The sequence below is a fragment of the Anser anser genome (assembly GCF_964211835.1).
Source record: "Anser anser genome assembly, chromosome: 2".
Taxonomy (NCBI): domain Eukaryota; kingdom Metazoa; phylum Chordata; class Aves; order Anseriformes; family Anatidae; genus Anser; species Anser anser.
The window spans coordinates 125680667-125703565 of record NC_139721.1 but is presented as its reverse complement, the minus strand read 5'-3'; the positions used below and the strand labels follow the sequence as shown (position 1 = coordinate 125703565).

The window sequence follows — 22899 nt, the reverse complement described above, 5'->3', positions numbered from 1 at the left end:
CTGTTCACAATTAGGGCACCTGCATTACAGGATATAACCAAAAAATGACAATACATTTTACTATTTACAATGTATTTCATTTTTTCTCAAAAATATTTTACACACAATTAAGAAGCCACTGCCAATTTTAATCTTTAAAAGTGTAAAACACACATTCAGCAAAACCAAAGGCAAAACGTACTCAAAATTCACAGCCCAAACATTTCTAAGGATACCATCTATAGTACAAAGCATTGCACTTACTTTCCATCTGTGTCTGATGCAGCTGCATAGTGCAGAGGTGTACAACCCCTCTCATCAAGGTCATTCACACTAGCTCCAGATCCCACAAGGGCAAACAGGCACTGGTAATTACAATTGGCAGCAGCATAATGGAGTGGAGTTCTTTAGTACACATTTAAATAAAAAGTACAATGGTAAATAACAACAAAATAATACTAGAGAGACAGAAAATGCAAAATAAAATGAAACTTAAATACTCCTTTCCCTTTTTAACAAGTATTTGCGGTGAAGAATGCATAAATATTATAAATTATTTTCTAGGGCCATTTAATAATGCAGAACACTATCTAGGTGATGTATCTGTCAGCCAATACATATACATAACTCTGCCTTAAGAGAAGCTTTACATGAATTTTCTTGTGTAAACATATAAAGGAAAATAGTTTACATTAGACATTGGTTTTAGGTATATTGGTAATTTCAAGCAACATGAAAAAATACGGACAAATCCAAGAACTGCATAGCAACTAAACAAGGTCAAAATACAACAGTTAGTGAGTAGATGTGTTCTGCAAAAAAAGATCAGAATTTTGTCTAATACAGATATGCATTATTTTTTAAACTACAATAACATACCAGATGCGTTGTTAAAGAAAACTTTTTAAAATATACACTGTTTTCTTGTTAACGAAACCGTGAAAGATTAATATTGCTGAATACTCTCAGAGGAAATTTATAAATTAAACTTCAATTCTCAAAATAAACAAGTTTACACATAATTTCAAAAGTACCACAATGGTGCAGAATTCAATTTTCTATTTTTAAAGATGGATTGCTACTATAAATGACTCAGTTTTGAGGAAACAGACACTTTGAAGTGTTCTACCTCTCCCTTAAAATTACTTTTATTTTTTTTTTCCAATTTTTAACTATTTTAATCTTTTTCCTCCCCCCAAATAATTGTTTTGCATAACACGTAAGTTAAAACTAACTATTAAAACTTTCAATGAGAAAAGCTGCAACGGACAGTTGATCCTTTCTCAGGAAAGAATGGAAGAATTTAAAGCAAAATACAGCTTTACAGCCATAACGTTCCCTTCATGCCCTACTCCTGCCATTCACAGGAGTGAATTATATTTTCCAGGATGTGATGTGAGATTTTGCACAAGTACTGGTGGTGCCATCTGAACTTAAAAAATACTATGCTAAAAATAGAAATTAATGTCATTCCAAAAGAGTTCTGAGCACAAACAAGGAAAGGAACAGAAATTGATGGATATAATGAAAGGGAAAATGTGAAGCAGTTACGATAAAATGTATTTTTTCCACTAAAAAAAAAAAAATACAAACAAACAAAAAAACCCACATACAACTCAAAAACAGCAAGCGATATATAGATTTTACTAATTCATTATTTGGAAAACATCACTAATATCCTTGGATGTGAGAAACAAACTCATTAGAGCCATGCTGTAAGCAGAAAAGGCTCATAAAAATTGCAGTTGAGTATGTAACACAGCCTTTAAAAACAAGGCTAAGCACCTACTTAAAAAACAAAACAAAACAAAACAAAAAAAAACCACATGACAATAAAGAAGATACAACCACAACTTTTGGTAACACATGCTGAAGCACAGTTTGTAGCAGACTTCCTTTCTTAAAAACAGAAACTGGAATGCACAGACTTGCCCACATAATGACATGCTACTTTTGTACTACTTTAGCAACCCTTTACAATATACAAATCTAGAATCTCTTACCTCCCAAATCTGTCCTTTTTGTTGAAGTCTGCACCAGTATTTAGGAGAAGATTTAGGCACTCCAAATTCCTGTTAAATTAATGCAATATTGTTTGTCATTGCAGATTATGGGTCCTTAATATTGGCCTTTACAAATATCAGAACTGCTAAAAATGCACCTTATATGGTATTTTTCTTACAACTGAACTATATTAACATTTATTTTATATGACTTCTTATATGTAATAATACATTTCACAACTGCAAAACCAAACAGGAAAGAACACTAATTATTTCAAGTCCACATATAGAAACTGTATTGATATCAAATGGCATGCATAAAGTGCATGAACATTAACCTAAATTAACAGAAGTCTCAATTCTTTAAAAAAAAAAATAAAAAAACACCTGCACAGCACATCATTTTTTCTACCAGGATTGCAGCACAGAAACAAATTTTTAATGTATATATTTTAAGGCCAAATATAAGTTGCTATGTAAATATTTTAAGTGCAATTAATTTTGAATACAATATGATCATCATAACGTATGTACAATGCTGCTTGCTTAAACAAAATCTTAATAACTTTTCTAAGTTGGAAATGAATGAGGGAATGAGTCACAAATCATGTGTTTTTATATGAAAAGATAGCACTTTAACCTTAATCATTTGTAACAAGAATGTACCTATCAAATATCTCTTGACTTAGAATGATTACTTAGCAGTATTACTTAAATAACATTGAAACAGAAAAATGAAAATATCATTATCATGGAGTTCTTGTGTCCCACAAAGTGTATCATGAGATTTATTACCCAATTCTTCCAGGCAATTTTGAGTAGCTGCTATAGATAACCTACAATACAATAACAATAATCAATATAGATCACAACTCAAGTGATGAACAAGTTGTTCTGACCACTTCATCCACCTAAACTCTGGAATTTAATTATGGTTTATAATTTAGCTTGATTGAGCTTTTGTTTATGGATATGGTAAACATTTTTTTACCGAAGTTGCTGATCTCTACCTCATGTCCTACAGTGATACAGCAGGGCACGACATCTTTGAAACTATATCATCACCCATGGGAAATTAAAACAAAATCCAGTTTATCCCCAAGCATAAACCTAAGGTAAAGCTGATGATACCTGGACACTGTACTCCAGTAATTACTTATAGAGCTGAATATTTAATTTATTTATTTTTATTGCTTGTAGATAGAATCCATCTTGAAATTATTTTCATGTTTACATAATTCCAAGGGGAGAGCGTAGGAGAAACACAGAGAGGAAAAAATAATAATAATAAAAAAAAGAACACGATCAATCAGCAATTGAAAAAAAGGACACCAAAAATAAAAGCATGAATGCTTTTTACATACCCTCCAGCTGCAGCTGCGTGAAGACAAGTTCTGCCAAAGTCATCTGGTGTGTCTATGTCAAAACCTACCAATCAAATATTTGTAAAGCCCATTATGTACTAGAAGCTTTCACAAAACTGTTCTCATCTACCCTTAAGAGAAATGCTTGCAAAGCAAACCTAACAGCTATTTGCATAAAGCAGTGAAGCACATAAACATAATTGATTTGAAACAAATCCTTGCTATTTGTAGTATTTTGAAAAATATGTTAATTTTTAACTGAAAAGGCTAAGGGAAAACACAATTAGCAGTCTGAGGCAAGAAGCTATATTCTTTCTTATCTTACTTACCTCCTAATATTTCTGTATAATTTAGTACTGGACATAAAATCCATGAAGATAATAGGAAAATCTAAGAATAAGGTAGAACTTCTAAGTGTTCTGCAGAGAATTTTTAAAAATTATTTTTTATGTAAAGAGGGGGATGTCAGCATTACTAAATCCAGAAATTACTTACATTTCATCCTTCATTTTAGCTCTCTAGTCCCAGGGGAAGAACTACACTAAGCTGGAGTGAAGGCTGTAAACAGCAATTAGAGGAGCCCTGTAAAGAATGTTGTCGTTCTCTCCCCAAAATATTTGGGCTATGAAAATTTGAGATCACAAATATTTAAAGCCAAGTATTTGAGAGTATGCAGATCCATAGTTAAAGTTACTGTAGGAGCCTTAACTTTGCTCTGACATTCCTGCTAGAAAGACTGTCCTTAATGCATTATTAAATAAGTAACTAAAAACTAATTAATAGTCTGATTGGTTAACCTTACCTTTGTGGTAAGATAGGTATCTGAATAAAAAGCTGTATTTGTAGTAGGAAAGGTAAAGTCTATGCAATCAAATAAACTGTGCACCTCAGCCAAATTACAATATGTTCAGGACAATCCCTTCTGCCCTCTTCCAAAGGAGGATTCTATCATTTGACAGCAATTAGCACACACATGTGCTTCTACCCACAAACTCATTGCTCCCTAATTGACTCTAAGCCTGTTGTGCTATGAACGAGAAATTTATAAAGGCAGTACCTGAATTAGAGGTCACAGAGTAGCATGATAAGCATTTTAAAAACAAGGGCACAAATCCTCTCCTCTGGGCAATTTTAACTACAGAAAACACACAAAACTGACTCCTATTACAACTTACCCCATAAAACTTGGCACGAGATCCATGCAGACAAAAGTAATAATAAATTAGAGCAACTATAACTTTTCATCTTAATGAGAACTTGTACTGAATTTATACTCCTTGAGAATTGTTTCAAGTAAATAAAACTTCCTTGACACAATTCCATGCCCTCACCTTCAACTTATTTTGGAGCAAGAAAGCATTTGAAGAATTCTTCAGGTTTGGCACGTAAGTAAACAGAGGAAAGCAAAGAATGGTGTATAACAAACGTAACAATGCAATAAAAAAGGTATGTAGCTTTTAAATTTCACTGTTTCCAAACACGAGAGAGAAAACACCAGAAGTATCATAAAACTGTCAGGTTGTCACGCACTGGAACAGGTTTCCCAGGGAAGTAGTCACAGCACCAAGTCTGTTGGAGTTTAAGAAGTATTTGGACTGTGCACTTTGTCACATGGTCTGAATTTTTGGGTAGACCTGTGTGGTGCCAGGAGTTGGACTCGATGATCCTTATGGGTCCCTTCCAACTCGGGATATTCTATGATTCTAACTAATTCACTGAACACAGATGACATCCACAGGTGCCACAGCAGCTAAAATTTTAGTTCAAAAATATCAGACACCATATAAATAACCAAAGCATCAAGATCCACTAGCACAAAAGGTTTACTTGAAGAGTTTAAAAAAAATGTTATGCTTAAGGCATAAGTCAAATTTTGGAGGTTAGAAAGAAACTTCTCAAAAGAGGATTATGGTGTGTTTATCCTGCAGTGCTCTCCTTTGTGATTTTATTTCAACTCTTGAAACAAAATGCAACAAGCCTGCAGGCTGAAACACAGGCAAAGTAGCAGAGTTAAAATTATCTAAGATACCCTAACTGCAATTCTACATCTAATCATATATCGTGACATGAAAATTACTATTTAAATCAGTTTTCAAAGCTGCATTTTTTTTGTTTGAGGGAAGTACAATATTTTCCTAAGAGTCTTCTTTTTATGTAGCAGAATTTCACCAGAGCTCCAATGTTGGTACTTCTGCATGGGAATGCTTTTTCTTCCCCCCCCTCTTTTTTTTTTTTAAGAATAGTTCAACAGCCATGAACAGTGAACAGCATAGGACGTGTTGTTCAAGAGTACTACTATTGAAGGCTGTATGTCCACAAAATATAGTTTTTACATGTCCAATTACCTTCTCCTCCCATTTGAGTAAACAGAAGTACATAGCAAGCAAGTTAAGATAGTTTACCTACTTGAATCAAAAAGTAATCCTTAATACCTCTGCACATCCCTAGGATGCTTGTTTAGTACCACTAACTACTTAAATGTTTCTCAGTACTGCAACAAAGCACTTTTTTTTCCCCCAAGGTCAAATGAATATTAATGACTTTAAAAGTCAGAGGTTCTTACTTCACATAAACAAGACCCTTCCTCAGAAAACCAAAAAGGGTACACAGTCCACAGACACCAATCCCCACACCAAGCGCATGTACTAAAATGTTAGCAGCATCCAGTCTTTTCAGTTTGACTTTTATAAATGGTCAAACAACTGATACTTTGCTCCAGGCTAGATTTTCATCTAAGTTTGGTCAGTTCATGTAAAAGTCACAGAAGTCACTTGCAAGTTTTCTTCATGGATTTCTTTGCCATACTGAATCTTCAGTAAGGGAAATGAAGGATGCTGGATGAAGTCATTAGAACATTAGCTTTTGTCCTTGAAGGTCTATTATGGCCTGGGCCAGCATTCCACCTCTTTGGCCAACTTGAAATATTTTAGAAGTTATAGAGACATTCTTTCAATTTGGATGATTTGGTGGGGGTAAAGAAATTACTTCTGTAAAAGTTTGCATTCACTTTTCCTATGTACTGTCCATTAAAAAGCAAACAAACAAGCACTGTCCCTAGCACTCTAAAGAATCCTATGTATTACTAAATTAAGATTTAATTAAAAGCTATTCTGTGGAATAAAAACTGAAGTACGAAGCAGCCATAAGATTTTAAAGAGTATCCTACCTGATGAGAGGAGCTTTCTGCAGCAGTCTGAAAATCCACTTAATGCTGCCAAATGGAGAGGAAACATCCCATGTATACCCCGCCTAAGATACACCATAATCAGGTATCACAGTTTCATTACAATTGAAATAAAACAAACACGACTGTGCCAAAGTATTCATGCATGGTTTGTTCACCGAACAATCTAATTAGAACACTGAGCCAACCGAAAACCTCACATATTAGACAATTTCTTACAAACTAGGCAGGATGCATTAATTCAGTGCAATAGTTTATTAAAATTTTCAGTTATTTCATACACATTGCTTTACAGAGAAAAACTGATTCTCCTTTTTGCATCAATTGTGATGTACTGTGTAGCTACTTAAAAGAACAGTACAGGATAATTCACCAAGTATTTCCTATTTCCTAATTTAAGTTAAATACAATATAAAAAATCACACTAGTCTTGATAGTCTAATAAATACATTTCTAAATTCTCTCAGCTTGCATTCATGTCAGTAAATGTTACCTACTTTGCAGTGTCAGCACCACTCGTAATCAGAGTGTTGATTAATAGCTCATGGCCATATCTGGCTGCTATGTGCAAAGGAGTATTTCCATTCTTATCTTCACAGTCTATTTCAGCTCCTGTAATAAAAAAGTAATTATTACCTAGGAATACACATAGGCATACAGATACTTCTGTTAGAAAAAACAGTACTGATGATAATTTAAGCAACATTAATAATTGTCCATGAACGACTGTTCTGGATTTTAATTTTGTAATGCTTTTGGTGCTATTTAGTATTAACAATAAGCAAAATGTATTTTCTTATCTACCAATACAGAACAAACCTTCTGCAACTTGGCTATGGAAGACAAATTAATATTTTTCCCTGCATTCTGAAAAAATAAACAACTCTTTCAAACTTTATAGGCAGAGATACCAGACTCCACCATTAACTGAACTACTACTGGACACTGGATATAAACAAAAACCAACAAACGTTCAGCACATTGCTATCAATAGAGAAGAGGAAAATACTTGTAATATCGGAAAGCTGATGACAAAACGACTCCTACCCATTTATTATTATTATTATTATTATTATTATTATTATTATTATTATTACCATTTTGAATGATGGTTTGAGATCTTGAAAATCTACCATGGATTGCTGTCATGTGCAAAGGTGTTTTCCCATCTTTACTCTGAAAAAGAAAAAAAACAACAAGTGTTTACTTATAACCAGAGTAATCCATCAGAACTGACAAAGGAAAAGGACATACTCCTCTCCCCTCTACTCTCTCCTTTAAATTCTTCCTGGTAAGCTTTTCAAAAGAGCTGCTCTTAATCAGTCTTCCAGCTCTGGGTGACAACTCAATGAAGCCTGTTCACTCACAATTATGCCTTTTGGATAATCACTCTCAAGAGGCTGATGACAGCACACAATGTCAGCAACAAGCCTATGCCCCCCACCCAAGTCTAAAATAACAAAATGCTTCTTTAAATGAAATTTGTTTCTTGAAAAGAAAACAACTTTATTTTTCATTATTATCCATGTGCTTACAATGGATCTTTACACACTATATCAGAAGACAACACATTAAAAAGCTCACGTTCCACTAATATTTCTGTAAAGCAATACTTGAAAGTAATTTATCATAAACCACCAGTAATACTAGGGTAGAACTATTCAAACATAATAGGCATTATACATTTGAAACGCATACCAAGCGTACACTTAGTCATTCACCAAGTAAATATGCCCTTCAAGTAGGCCAACAATAATGCATAAGAGACTTGCAATTTTTAACAGCACAATCTAAACACACTTACAGAAACAGTTTTTTCTGTGATTATTACTTTAGGATGACTTTTTTTCCTATACTTTATCATACATAATGGAAAGCTTTACTGCAGAAAAGAGTTCTTACAAATGCACATAAAAATCGTAAACCCGACAGTCAGAAAATAAAAGCACTTTTGTTTGCAAGTGAAAGAGGAAAGGGGGAACATACAATATGAGCATATGTTTTGAAATAACATTGATCACTGCTGCGCAAAAGTGTCTCCCCATCTTTACTCTTCCTTTGAAACCAAATGACCAAGCTTCTAAGGATGTTTTACTTAAAATCTGCTATGGATCCTTTTAGATGGACTTGAACATGGAATTTTTTGTAACATCACTGCAAAAAGCAGCATATAACAGCTAGAACAACGAAATTATGGGAAATATCAACTTTTCAGACCTGGACTGAAAGAAATAAAACACCTTATGACAACAGCCAAGGTGTCTCCAGATGTCTCAGCTAGCAGATTTCTTTGACAGTAAATAACCCAAAAGGCACATCCACATATATATAGTAACAGCAAAGAAACATGGAAAGATTAATTGAAATCCACTAGAGGAATTGGACAATCATTTTTACTTCAAGAACTTCTGTCACTGAAGGCCTTAAAAAAGGCCAAATAAACATGACATAAACAACAACTTCCCTAAGCAATCTCTAACCTCTGATTTATTTATTTATTTTTGCAAAGATAATTTTCTTTTAACGTCTACCTACCTCTATCTAACCATAAATATAAGAAAAATGACTGTATAAAATAAGCTTAGTTTGAATGAGGGACCAAAAGCTGCTTTGGTAACTAACATTCTAAAATAGAAAGAAGAAAACTTTGAGAATGTAAGGAAATTAATTAGTCAAGTCAACAAAAGACAGAAAAATTTTAGGTGGTGCTAAAACTGCAGTTTTTACAGAAGGTGCTAAAACTGTATCTCAAAGGAAGGCTAATAAGAAGATGGAACAAAAAAAAAACAAATCCAAGTCTCACTAACAGAGTATCTCACAGGGACATTAAATATAATCTAATGTGACAGTATCAGAAACTAAGTAGTGCGGTGATCAAGCGAGTTGTCAAAAGACAACATAAGAACAGCAAAATAAGCAACAAAATAATTTTCCAGTTCAAAGGAAAAAAAAACACCGTACAATCAATAATGTATTTTTAGATTCACTCTGCTCCGGTTTACTTTAAAAAGTATGTAACGCAGATTTGTAAGACGATGGATTTCATTATTCACAGCATCTCTCTCCAGTCTAATAGTCTCAGATTTCTTTGCAACTCAGAAATAGTACAATATGCAACTGTCTATCAACATATAAACATAGAAAAGGTATAAAATTAAATTAAGGTGATAATTTCCACGTTGAATATTAACTTCTAGGTATAAGATGGTATTTAGAATTCCCTTCTTGGACATTGCCACTAGGGAAGGATATACAGAATCAGAACAAGGAATCAAGTTTCTTAGGTAACGAGACAGTATGCCTCAACGTATTGGGTAAAATCTTCGTAACCGTTTCCTGAGATGCCAGGAGGTTGGGCTTCATAAGCAAGGAGGTTATCTTCAAAACTTTTGCTTCAATCTCCTTTTTTTTCCTGCCCTCAAGGTCTTACATCTAAATATTAAGGTAAATATAGCTGTCCAATCTTACAAGATTTGATAGCACATGACTAAATAGCTATGGGCTAATGATAACTTTTAATTGTATTCACTGAAACTCAGTTATGTGTCGGTAACAGGAAAGAAGTCACTCTATCACTAGAGAAAACATATGCACAAAATACTTAGGATCAGAAAAAAAATGCTAAGAGCAGTAATTTCTATTAGACTGAAACAATGAACACACAGCACAAGGTGTTCTGTGAAGTTAGTACTCAGATATTAACTATACTTAGGCTACCAAGCTGTACCGAGGGCCAGGGGAAATGCGGGTCTCCAAGTGAAATCTCCCTCTAGCAACAATTCCTATGTTCTAGTATCAGAAATGGAAATAAAATACTTATTGTACTTAGGACACAGAATTTTCAAGCACCCAGGGGGTCCATAAAATAATTAATACCATCCTATTTCAAAGTGTACTTCCTTGCATGGAAATCCTGAATGGTGAGGAACGAGCGCTGCAACAATGAGCGGTACGTAACAGTAGTATATGGGTACTGACAAAGTACAAGAACAATTATGAAATGATGCCCTACCCCTACAGAGGTGACAAAAAGCAATTATATGAACTATTATATGAACTACTTTGAATTTCATCCTCAGTATCTGGAAACTGAACATGTTTGCTTTCAATAAATACTTCTTAAAATCCTCTAAAAACATCCCATTTTAACTACACAAATTATTATTAGCCACAGAACGATTTCTGATTTAGTTTCCCTCTATTTTTTTTAGGGATTATTCTTCTGATTAACTCCAAGATTCATCTTCACAGGCTTTTCCAGGGAAGCAGATGTTGACTTGGAAATTATTTTTTTTTGCCTCAGTACTTGCACTTTTCAGCATTGCAGGTGGTAAGTTTTCATATACAATGCAAGGCTGTCCACACCTTCAGGTCTAGATTCCCAGGCCAAAATCAGTCACATAGATAGAAATCCACAGAAATGTTATTAACAGAATTACAATGGAGACACATGTTGGTGCACAAACAAGGGACGAATTATATTTTCCAGCTATAATTGCTTGAAACCTCTACACAACCCTACCTGTTTAATTTTGCACTTCATAGTTCTGCTACCTAGTAAATCAACATGTTGTAATTACAGCCACATATATCTTAAGCTGGTGAGGTGGGGATTGGACTCTTCTCCCAAGCACCAAGTGATGAGGGGAAATGGCCTCAAGTTGCAGGAGGTTTAGGTTGGATGTTAGGAGAAATTTCTTCTCAGAAAGAGTTGTGCAGCATTGGAATAGGCTGCCCAGGGAAGTGGTTGAGTCACCATCCCTGGAGGTCTTCAAGAAACATGTAAATTTAGAACTTAGTGGTGGGTTAGTGGTGGACTTCAGTACTAGGTTAAAGGTTGGACTAGATGATCTTAGAGGTCTTTTCCAACCTGGATGATTCTGTGATAGCGACTAACCCTTTCCATTATAAAGGCCTTTTCTTCTGAAACAAAACTTCAGTAGCCCAATCTGTACCAAGCTCTTAGGAGACTTCAGCTGAAGTTCTCAGCTCTCTGATATGCTTCAGGCAGCAGTTTCCAGCCATCAGGTTTAAAAAATATATATATTCTCTCGTATCAGAGTATGCTTTTAAAAGAAAGCCTGGGTTCACCCATGTGAAAACTTCTGATCATTTATTTATTATTAATCAGAGGAACTATCAAATCTAGGCTTTGGATCCAGTAACTTAAAATTGAGTGGGAAGGAAGGCAACAATACATCTCTCTGATGCCAATGCATCTTTTGTTACCTACAAACAATTCACCCACATCGCAAACTTCAAAGAATTAGGAACATTGCCAGTCAATTTGAAGATATTAGCTGTTCTTTGCACAATTTTTGAGGTTATTTAATATTACAACTGACTGAATGTAGTCAATACCTACAGCGTATACCATAATAAAGATTCTTATTTAAAGTTCAACCATAAAGATTATAGTAATCTTTAGCAGCGTTTAATTATCCTAACAGAATGTTGGAGATTTTTCATTTTCATTCCTAACCTATCATTAAGGTGTATTTGAAAATTAATAGCAAAAAAAAAAAACAAAAAACAAAAAAACCTTTGCTCACTGCACATTTTTCTGAAACGAACTCCTCCCCACTTTTTTCTTCTACATCAGATGTACAAAGTCATGAGCCCTTGCAAACCAATGTATAGGGAAACAGTAATTCTTTGCTTAGCAATATCGATTCTTCTCTTTTTCTTCTTATTTGTGCATGCAACATATGTACATAATCATTAGTATATTTAACATTGTGGGATTATTTTCATGAGAGAACATACATTATTGAGAAATGTGGTTTCAGGGATGGAGGACAGAAGACAGCTCTGTAACGTTAAACCCTCAGTCATATCCAGTCTGGGACATCAGTAGAGCAGAAAGCTGGCAACAAGAATAAATGAACTGTGACCTGCAGATTTTATGACAAATTGGCTGTAAACCCTATAGTGTAGCTCTTTACATCTCCAAGGCACTTCAGTGATGCATTTTTCCACAACTAATTTTAAGCACATTTTCATTAAAGGAGCTCCACATTTAAATATATGTAAAAGTGAGCTGTAACATACATCTAAGATTTTTACAAATCAAATAAATTATTTTTAAACCACTCCCAAATTTTCAGTAGACTATATATTTTGTAGTAATAGACACATAATGGTATTTTAGAATTAGCAGAAAATTAGTGTGAAGTTCTTACATGAAAGTTAACCACAAAAAAAAAAGATTTTAAACAATCTTTTAACTGTGCCGATATTCACCTCTGACTCAAATAGTGCTGAAATTGATATAACTCTATTAACACACATAAAAAAAAGAAACAGAAGTATAGATACTTCTCTTCCTATGACAGGTGAGCAGAGGTACAGGCAATTAGACCCACTGTACTTTTGGACTCTGCCTTCCACATACCTATTTCCCACTTCCCCCAGCCTGTCGAGACACCTGATACGGAATACTTCTGAACACAACTAAGCTTTTATTACTTAAGTCAAAATTAGCTTCACACAAAAGAAAGATCTCATCTCTCTCATGCCTTGAGACGTTAACCTACACACAAAAGAAGATAATACAATATTTATGTTATAGTTTGCTTTTATACTTGTGTGGATTAGAAATTCTCTCTACACTAAGACTGGATTCTACAGAACACTCTGCAGCCAAAGACATGTGACCAAGTAGAGATGTTAAAAGAATGTCAAGACCGTTTGCAAAGTTTTGCTGGAGTAATTCAAAATTCATCCATTCAAGACTTTCCACTGGCCTAATCTACTTACCTCTGTATTTTATGTATATTTTACCCTTCATACAACTGCTCCAGCCATTAGCTGGTTCATACACGTTTCTCTGAAAAATCTTTGATTTCTTTTATGCTGTTTGTTTATAAGAAAAATACGTTCTTTTGCATTATGATTTGCTCTTACTCATATAAACAGACTCGGGAAAACAAGATGACAGGGACTTCTGACATTTAGACATAATAAAGTTTGACCAGATAATATTGTCATCTTTTCCTTCTGGGCTACTTACTACATCCAATAGATTTAAGATTTAGACCAACTTTCTTGAAGCAATTTCATTTTTTCTATAATACTTTTCACAGAAGGACTCCAATTATCAATAAGAACTTCTACACATTGCCCCAACAACAGTTTTGAGAAGTCACCTCTAATAAAGCTATACTGCATCTATAAGAGTAAATGGATGACTTTGGATTCACCTACCTTCATATTTACATCTGCTCCGTTGCAGACCAAAAGTTCTAAACACAATGCTCCATGTGTCGACGCAGCAGCAAAGTGCAAAGGTGTAAAACCTTTCTCATTCATTTGATTCACATTAGCACCGGAGTCTATGAGTTCATTCACTACAACATCTTGTCCATTATAGCAAGCCACATGGAGTGGAGTATTTCCATAGGCATTTGGTTCGTTCATCTGTCAACGAAAAAAAAAAAAAAAGGTTAGTTAATAAGCAAAAACCTGTATTACTGCAGTGTTTAATTACCACAAAGGAAATTTGGTGTCATGAGACAACTTCACTATGTTTTTGAATTCTTCAAAGCCAGAAATTAAAAGCAAGGTCTGGCTGTACTACTTTGACTGAGAAGGGGAAGGGTATAACTGTTTTTCAACTGAGCCAACCTCCTCCAATTGTGTCCACGCCAGTTTCCTGTATGCAGTATGCAACTGGATACACATGAAGAATGTCAGCAGTGACAATTTGCACAGACATTACAGACTAGCAGCTTAAGCACATCAGGGATCTCTATCATTTCTCAACAGCACGTGCAGGTTTCTATTAAAAACAGGTGTCAAAAGGACTGAGAGTCTCCCCAAAATAAGTTTTAGGCATTTAAATCTAGAGCTCCCAGATGCAGACACACACACACAAAAATGCAGGCTGACTTCTTAATGAAATTCAGGACCTGAGGGTAACAGGAATTTTGGTTATGAACTACTTCTAAAATGCAAACACACATGCTTCGCTAATGAACAATAATATAAATGTCACTGTTTAAGTATCCAAGACCGAAAACATCAGATCTGATCTCTAAACCAAATAAGACTCTGAAGTATGTACTTTTTGTGAGTCGGGGAAGGGAAGGGGGAGAAATCAAATTTGTTGTGCACAATGGAATACTGAATTCTGATCTACTTCTCAAGATAAAACTTGGGCAGCATTCTGCAGCCTTGCAAAGGTAAAATATGATTCAAAATGTACCTTTCTTACATGGTTTCACAGTTTTCTGTTAACGTACTTCCTATATGCAGGTACTGTACTGTCTTTTAATTTATTTTGCATTTCTACATTAATATGGCTTTCCTTAATCTAGTATTAAAGTTTCTGACAATCCATAACATTTCTCAAAGTATATGTGGTGTAAGAAATTCAGTAACATCTATATTTTACAAAGAACTGAGGCAAAAGAGTTCAATTTCCTGCAGTTCAAAAGGGATGTGTGTGGCAAAGCTAGGAACGGAATTCCTATTTCCTGTGTTCCAGTCTAAGGAGTCAGAAATGGCAAGTGAACAAAAATACTATTAAACACAGATCTATTTCCAAATAATTCTGCAAAAACTGCAAAGCTCTAAATTTACCTGGGGAAATTAAATTTTGTAACAAAAAAGCACAACAATAAAAAAACAAAGCACATGAAGATCGTCAGAAATACTTTCACTATTTTCACCGTTTCATAAACACACACACAAATAGTGTACTACAATACTATTAAAAGCATTTCAAACAACAACAAAAATATCACTTTTATTCTTCCTTACATCAACTCCAAGGTCTAGAAGGTATTTGACTACACTGATCATCCCACTAGATGCTGCAGCATGTAAGGGTGTATATGATTTCTTGTCTTTGCACGTTACTTCAGCTCCGTGGGCCACAAGTAATTTCACAACTTCAATATGACCTAAAAGAATAAAGACAAAACAAAACAAAACAAAAAAGCTGCATTTTATATTACTCAGAACAGATTTACAAATGGAATAATTGTACAATTACTGTAATACGAACTAAACATTATTCATTTGGACCTAATCTGGAAAGTAAGGAGTTGTTCTCTAATTCTTTCATGAACTATAAAAGCCACATACACTATTCACCTCCAGAGGAGGGTATTTCAACATAACCCCCTCCAGTAATCACACTATTGCAAGGCACAGTCGAGCTCTTTCCCTGACCACGTCTCCTGGCTCCAGTTTCAGCTTTCAGGCCACTCTGATGCTGTGCTCCAAGAGAGAAGCTATGAAAAGGAGGAAGCCAAAAATCTGTCCCTCTCGCTCAGTTAATTTAATTGCCAAACAAATCTATTATTGAAAACACAGAAACTTGTGCCACGTAGACAATCATGACAAAATCCGCAGAATAAAGGAGAACACTCAATGTAAATAGACTGATAGATTTAGTGGTTTACCTGAATCATAGACAGAAAGAAGTAGGATTTGTTGTTTTACCTTTCAAGTGAAACCCTTATCTCAGTTTTTAAAAAATGTGGGGGAGAGGGGAAGGAGGGGGGAACACTGAATACTTACGGTTATCCAGTCAGACATTTAAGTACCGTGCATTAAATCCAACTCTAAGTTTAAGTGCTTCATAAACAGAGGGGGACTGCTATTTCAATGATTAAAATAATGTGCACAAGTTTGGAAAGGAAATATCTACCCGAAGGAATACAAAGATGTTTTAATAAACTTTCAGTCACCACAGTACTGCATGCCTCCAAAATACACAGAGACCCTCACCTAGCTATACAGATCAGAAGCACACAGAGCTAACCAGTGCAAGGGGAGGTGCTGCAGCATTTCATTTCTGCATTACTTCAGTATTGCAGGAAAGACCAAGAAAGAGAAATATAAACATGATATTCATTTTGTTACCCAAACAGAGCGGGGACAAGAATGAAAACAAGCCCTGTATGACGGACAGAAGACGAAAGATATTGAAAGTGGCGAAAGGAAGAGAAATACTGAACAGAACAGTGGCACAGAACTTTAAAGTGAAAGAAAAAAAAAACATCAAAAATCCCTGACCTGCATTTAATCGCAAGCAGCAATCAGTGGAAGACACTCACACAGAAGAACGAGACACTTCAAGTAGGAAGCGCTCAGGAGCCGTTCCCACACGCTGACAAGGGCAGTGCTAACACTCACAAACCCAAGTCCATTTTGGTTGCAGCATTACAGCTGGACAGCAAAGGAGACGGGTGAAAAGCAGGAAGGAAGGGAAACAATGGATGTAACCCTATAAAGTTATTTATAGGAGAATGACAAAATGCCTTATTTCTTTTTTACTCTACAGTCTATTTTATACAGTGGAAAAGCTTTAAGGCTTTCTTCTAATAACTGGAGCCATGTAAAATGGCTGGAAATTGTGAGGGAGAGATATGAGGTTTTCTTTTGCTTGTTTGAACTTCTCTAAGAGTTCTTTTTTCCTACTCTATTGTGTGCAAGTATTTCTAGGATGACAGACATCAGATAAATTACATTTTTCCCACTCTGTTCATTAAGAGAATTTCCTGCTAATAGCCTATGAAATAGCACTCATTAAAATTGGCATAAATGTCGCTCATCTGAAAAACAGACTTTTTTTTCCATCTTGGTGAGCACAAGCCAGAAAACGTCTATCTGATGTTTGTCAAATCTCTCCCATCTCGTGCATTTACTTTCTTTCAACAAAATTTTGCAATCACCTTAGAGTGGTTGAACGTCCTGTCAAAGAAATTTCTCTGCATATATAAGCAGGTTACAAAATACTAATACAAAATATTCCAAAGAATGTTGGATCAATAATGAAGGCTGTTCTCCAACTTCTCTGTTTAACTGGTATCAGTACTTGAAGCGCAATATCACGGGGTTTCAAAAAATAACTTAAGACTATTAATGCTGTCACAATCTCTTCAAAATTTACTGGCATCTTCAAATCTTTTCTTCTGAAGACATCTCAGCACTGTCCTATTGTTCTTTTTAGCATCTCACATATGGATTTCACAGCCTTATTTTACATTGCTGTCAGATTATTTCAGACCTGTACTGTCAGGTACATGTGACTAATTTGAAATTGGCCTAAACCACAGAAATCTGCAAAGACAATAGTTAATAATTCTACTTTTGAACAAATCCAGGCATTTGTGAGATGATCACTTTTATGTGAAGCCTAAATCTGTAAATGAGTGCTTCTTTTTCATTCGTAAAGACTAGAACTTTTAGTCCTTGGACTAAAGCATATTTCATACAATGAACAACTCATTGTCAATCCCCTGAAACTCAGGGTAAGGTTTTCCATCAAACGGTATTTAAATAGGGTAAGTTAACACACACATACATGCTGCTCTTTTGCTTTGCTCGGTAGCTGATTTTAAAACTTTATTTCTATGTTTAAGTTATTGCTTCCATTTCCTCTTTCACAGCAAGACTGGGAAAGCAGTTGTAAGATACTCGATGTCACTACTTTTTGAATAACAGGTGAGAAATGTGTTTAATTAGCAACTTCAAATCCATTGTTAAGAACTGCTCCTCCCCCCTCCCATAAACATTACAAAGCATTATGCTTATTTATTATTATGCTTATTTATAAGCAAGTGTCTAATTTCTAATGATGAACATGAGTATCAAACTGCATATTCAGGGACATTTTGCCTCAGATCAGATTGTCAAGGCAGAGTTACCCTAGACTTACAGATGTCTACATAATCTCCCAGTTTATGTATTTGTATTTGATATCAGATACAATAAAATTGTTAATTTTACTCAGAGAAGGGGCAGGAGAGAAATTATTCTCCTTGTACATTAATTTAAATACAAGATGCTCCTTTGTAAACCACGGTTCAAGGTTTTCACTGAGACGGTAGGTTCAAGTCCTATTTTTATCTTAGACTAACTGAAAAAAAAAAACCACACAATGTTCACATCTTTAAATCACCTCTGAAAAAAAAATGTTGTAAAGAATATGACCATGAATGTTCTTCTCTTTAAGTTTCATAAGATGGTAACATATGCATACAAATACGTATTTTCTAGGGAAATCTAACATTTCATGATATTAAATACAAAGAAAAATGCAAATCATCAAAACATAACAGGAACAACAAATTACATATGATCATATTTTAGTTCCATATTTCATCTTCAAGTTCCTAGGCATGTAGATTCACACAAGACTGCTACTGCTTTTACTTTTTTCCCTTGGCTGGATAAGGTTATGAAACAATGAGCTAAAATGCTGAATAACAAGTAAAACTATGGAATCATCAACTGTTTTCTTCTTGAAATTGGTACTGAAACTTAGCTGTTCACTGTTCATATACGGCACATTGCACACGTCAAAGAAAAATTTTAGACTTTTTCTGAAAGTTAGAGGCATAAAATGAACATGTGTTTTGAAGTGTTTTTTGGCTTCTGAACAGGCACAATACATTCTGCAATGACAAATACAATCAGCAGTTGCATGTGAATTACTTAGAAGCAAGCTGGCATAACCATCCTCTGTTTGAGGTGCCTCTTGTAGTAATTGGTTGCTTTTTGTTCATCACTACTGCAAAGTTTCACCTGTGATTAGACTCCTGCTGAGTAAGGAACATAGTTTCCTCTTTTTAGAAAAAAAAACTGATTTTTCTTTTTCAAACAAATTCATTCTCCTACCACAAAAACATATTTACATGGCAATTCGAAGTGTACTATTAATGGTTTTCTGGCAGATTCACAGATAACTTTAATGCTTATCATCTAAGTATTTTTCCCAGAAATATACAAAACCACTAAACGTAAGGGGATTTTTTTTTAACTACCACAATAGTAATCAACTGCAAATATGTACATACCCATATATGCTGCCCAGTGTATAGCTCTTCTGTCTTTCTTGTCAAATGCATTAATATTGGCTCCTCTAGACAACAGTAAGCTGACCATCTGGGACAAACAGAAAGAAAAGAAATCCTTTATTCAAAATGGAAAAGTCTACTTAAAACTTAGGCAAAGAAAATCATAGGAGGAGACAAAAATGTGTGTGTTTCAAAGAATTTCAATGTGTGTGGTTTTGAATATTCCACATGCTTAAAAAATTGGTCATCCACCTTGGCAGCAATAACAAAGTGACTGTAAGGAACAGAAAATTCGACACCAACAAGAAGATTTATAAATAAAATATGACGAACCTGTGGAATCTTTGAGATCTTCAGGCTAAGGGATGTACTAAAGGCAATCGCTAAAAGCAAGCCTACTGGCAATTTGTCTCCAATTACCTACCACAATTACTATAAGAATTTCTCAAGAATCACTTTTCAGGGTTTGAAAACTAGTAAGTTGGAGCTTATTGCATATACTTTCTCGCCTTTCAGTGGCAACAGATTCCATATATTTACTATCTACTGAACAGAAAAATCTTTTTTTTTTCCATTTTAAATTTATCTATTACTAGTTTAGACTCCAGTTAACTCGGATAAATTTGCTTATGTCTTTAGAGAGGTATGGTATAATAATATTACAACTAAATGATGTAACACAAACAATCTGTACACAGATCCATGCAAAAGACAAACTGAAATACAAAATAGGGGTTTGGCCTGTGTTTTTTGAAGGGATAGGGAGAAACATAATTTTTACCTGAGAAACTAAAAATTAGAAAGTGTTGGACAGAACTATACATAGGAAACAAGCTAAGAAAAATAACTCATACCTCAACGTGTCCACTGAAGGCTGCATGATGCAACGCAGTTCTGCCTGCTCGATCAGACACATTTACATTACTTAGAAGAGGCACCAAAGCCTCAGCACATTTCACAGCTTTATTTGCAGCTGCTATATGTAGGGGTGTCTGCCAGTTCTTATCACGAGCATTGACATCTGCTGAATGCTTTAACAACACCTGAACAGCATCCTGAAAACATTTAAAAACATATAAATAAAAAACAAGCCACTTAGTAAGGATTTTAAATGCTACACTTTAAATCCAAATATATATTTGCGTATGCATACACCATATATAAAGTATAATGGAATAAAACTATCTGTAATTTGTTCTTCTGTAAGCATATTCTTGTGGTTTGGTACTTTATCATAAATCCAGCTTTGTGGATCTTCTCAAGGACATGAGGAATATACTCCCTACAGGGTTCAACTGCATCAACCATTTCCAGGTCTTTTTTCCAATTCTGTGAACCAGCTGGCAAGTTACTTCATCATCACAACTAATTTACAAAGCTCAATAAATCTCCTCAGGAATTCCTCCATTGCCAAGGATTAGTAAGTTTCTATGAACTTACAATGCACTTTCGTCAATTTGCTAGGCAAAACTTTTGAACTGCCATAGTCTAGAAATATCAGAGAGACAGATGAACTTATTAAATGTACATTTAGAGAACCACAGATAAAACAAAGCAATGTCACAGTTTCAGTATATACTGTTGCAAAACTCCTGAAAAAACTGTTTCAAAATATTACACTAAATTCCATCTCACAAAGACAGTATTCATTTCCTTTTGTTAAATGCAAAAGCTATAAAAATTTTATAAGGCAAGATAAACAAATCCAATTAAAATATGTGCACAAAACTGAAAGATAGAAAAAAAAAATGACTTATTGACATTAACATGACAATTAATACTGCATTTTACATCAACTTTATGACGTTTCCACAATTCACTAATTGCTTTAAGTGACTTCCAACTCAAACACTGAGCACAAAAATAAATGGCTGGCACTTTGAATTTAAAATATATTATGAAAAGTAGTTACTGGAAATTTCAAATCACACTGTGGTACAATAGCCAGGTATCATTTTCAGCCATGAGCAGAATACTAAGTAACACTGGATTCTATTTAGTGCAGTAAATTATATTCAAGAAACTGAAATTTCTTCTACTTTAATAAAAAAGAAAATAGGAACAAATATAGAAGTTAAAATACTGCATCATAACCTTGTAATTTAAGTGATAAATGCAACAACTTTTATTCTCTAAGAAAAACTTAAGCAGATGTAATACTTTAAAATCTAACCAATATTTTGAACTTTTGTTTTTTTTTTTTGAACCAAATCTTAAGAAAAAACAATCAGAACAAGGAAATTTCAGAACAGCTATTAACTCTTCTGCAGAAGAAAGCACCATACTAAAACATATAAGTTGCATAAAAATAACCCATCTTCTACTTCTCTATGGATATATATTAAGATATTTCAAAAACTAGTGAATCTGTTCAGATTCCCCCAGCAAAGTAGACTGGGTATGCAAACATTAAGGTCTGGAGCCTGACAGTCTTGACATGAAGTTGCTTGAACTCATGCGGCTGACAGCAAAATCCATAACACCAGCTATTTTGCATCATTCAGTGTCTTTATTTGACTGCAACTGCCCTTGCTTCAAGGATAAGACCGCATGTTTTACTGAAATCACTATCAGGGTTTTTGTCATTACAGCTTTTTTCATTTAATGCCTTAAAACCACGTACGACTGTCAGCTGCAAACCAGTGCCCACGCATATCAACCACCTCTCCATTTATGCGGTCTCCAATGATGTGCCATGTTTATAAATAGAAAATTCTGACAAGGGCCTATCACTGCTATTAGGCTAAATAGTCAGATCGGTTTACTTGCATTGTTTGCACCTTTGGTTAGTATTTTGTTTAAAATATTCCATGTGTAAAAAAATGAGCATGGTCACATTTCTTGAAGTTATCATTTAGGTCCAGTTTGACTGCAGCACTCCTCTCTACAAGCTTCACTGATTTAATGAATTTTGTTGTTCCTCTGAGGAATGCAGTATTTGGTACTTCAGCTCCTTTAGGAGCTGACTGAAGCCTAAAAAAAACTCAAAAAGAACAAACAGCATTTGTGAATAAGGCTCCCTTGATTTTCAAACACGGTTTTGAATAACACAATCTCCATATAACTTAGCTATTAATGATAGTGACAAAATAATATAATTTACCCAGGGAATTCTAAAGCAAAAACTGAAACAAGGGCTGTGTAGATAGTTCGTGGATCAAATACTTGAAGCTCAGTGCTTGCCAAAACCAAACTATTTGATTCTATCTTCTCAAACAATAATGTGCACAGAATCTTAAAGAACATACACACCCCTCAAACCAAAACACCTTTCCTTATGAGACGTACTGGAGTGAGCATCAGCCTGACTCAGGATCTCAAAGGAGACAATTTTGCATAAACTCTTCCACATAACAAGCACAGCATTTCTTTGTTTTGATCTTCTACATATATTTAAATTTTTATAAGAACATCAACAACAGAGGAACAATAACAAATTCACTCTTAAATCATGACATTCTCATAACTGTGTTACTGGTAGACTTCAAAACCTTTATAAATATTTCATTTATAAGTTTTAAAGTGATTTTCAATACTATCATTACTCATTAGGGTTG

At 34.5% G+C, this 22899-nt stretch overlaps 1 protein-coding gene across 5 annotated transcripts in view; it reads right to left on the bottom strand.

The window, feature by feature from the left end:
- Positions 1-22899, bottom strand: part of ANKRD28 (ankyrin repeat domain 28) — a gene marked incomplete at its 3' end in the record, with an annotated part of 122886 nt that overhangs the window by 21475 nt on the left and 78512 nt on the right. For 4 of the 5 annotated variants that reach the window (XM_083825116.1, XM_083825115.1, XM_083825117.1 and 1 more), the window contains 10 exons: positions 20197-20397; positions 19343-19430; positions 15294-15436; positions 13737-13949; positions 7628-7706; positions 7028-7142; positions 6513-6595; positions 3347-3410; positions 1983-2051; positions 244-384 (listed from right to left, as the gene is read on the bottom strand). In XM_083825116.1, coding sequence (XP_083681242.1) covers positions 244-384; positions 1983-2051; positions 3347-3410; positions 6513-6595; positions 7028-7142; positions 7628-7706; positions 13737-13949; positions 15294-15436; positions 19343-19430; positions 20197-20397 — 1196 coding nt within the window. Of the gene's footprint in view, positions 1-243; positions 385-1982; positions 2052-3346; positions 3411-6512; positions 6596-7023; positions 7143-7627; positions 7707-13736; positions 13950-15293; positions 15437-19342; positions 19431-20196; positions 20398-22899 lie in introns of those variants that run through there. The other variant, XM_083825119.1, reaches the window with a different exon arrangement.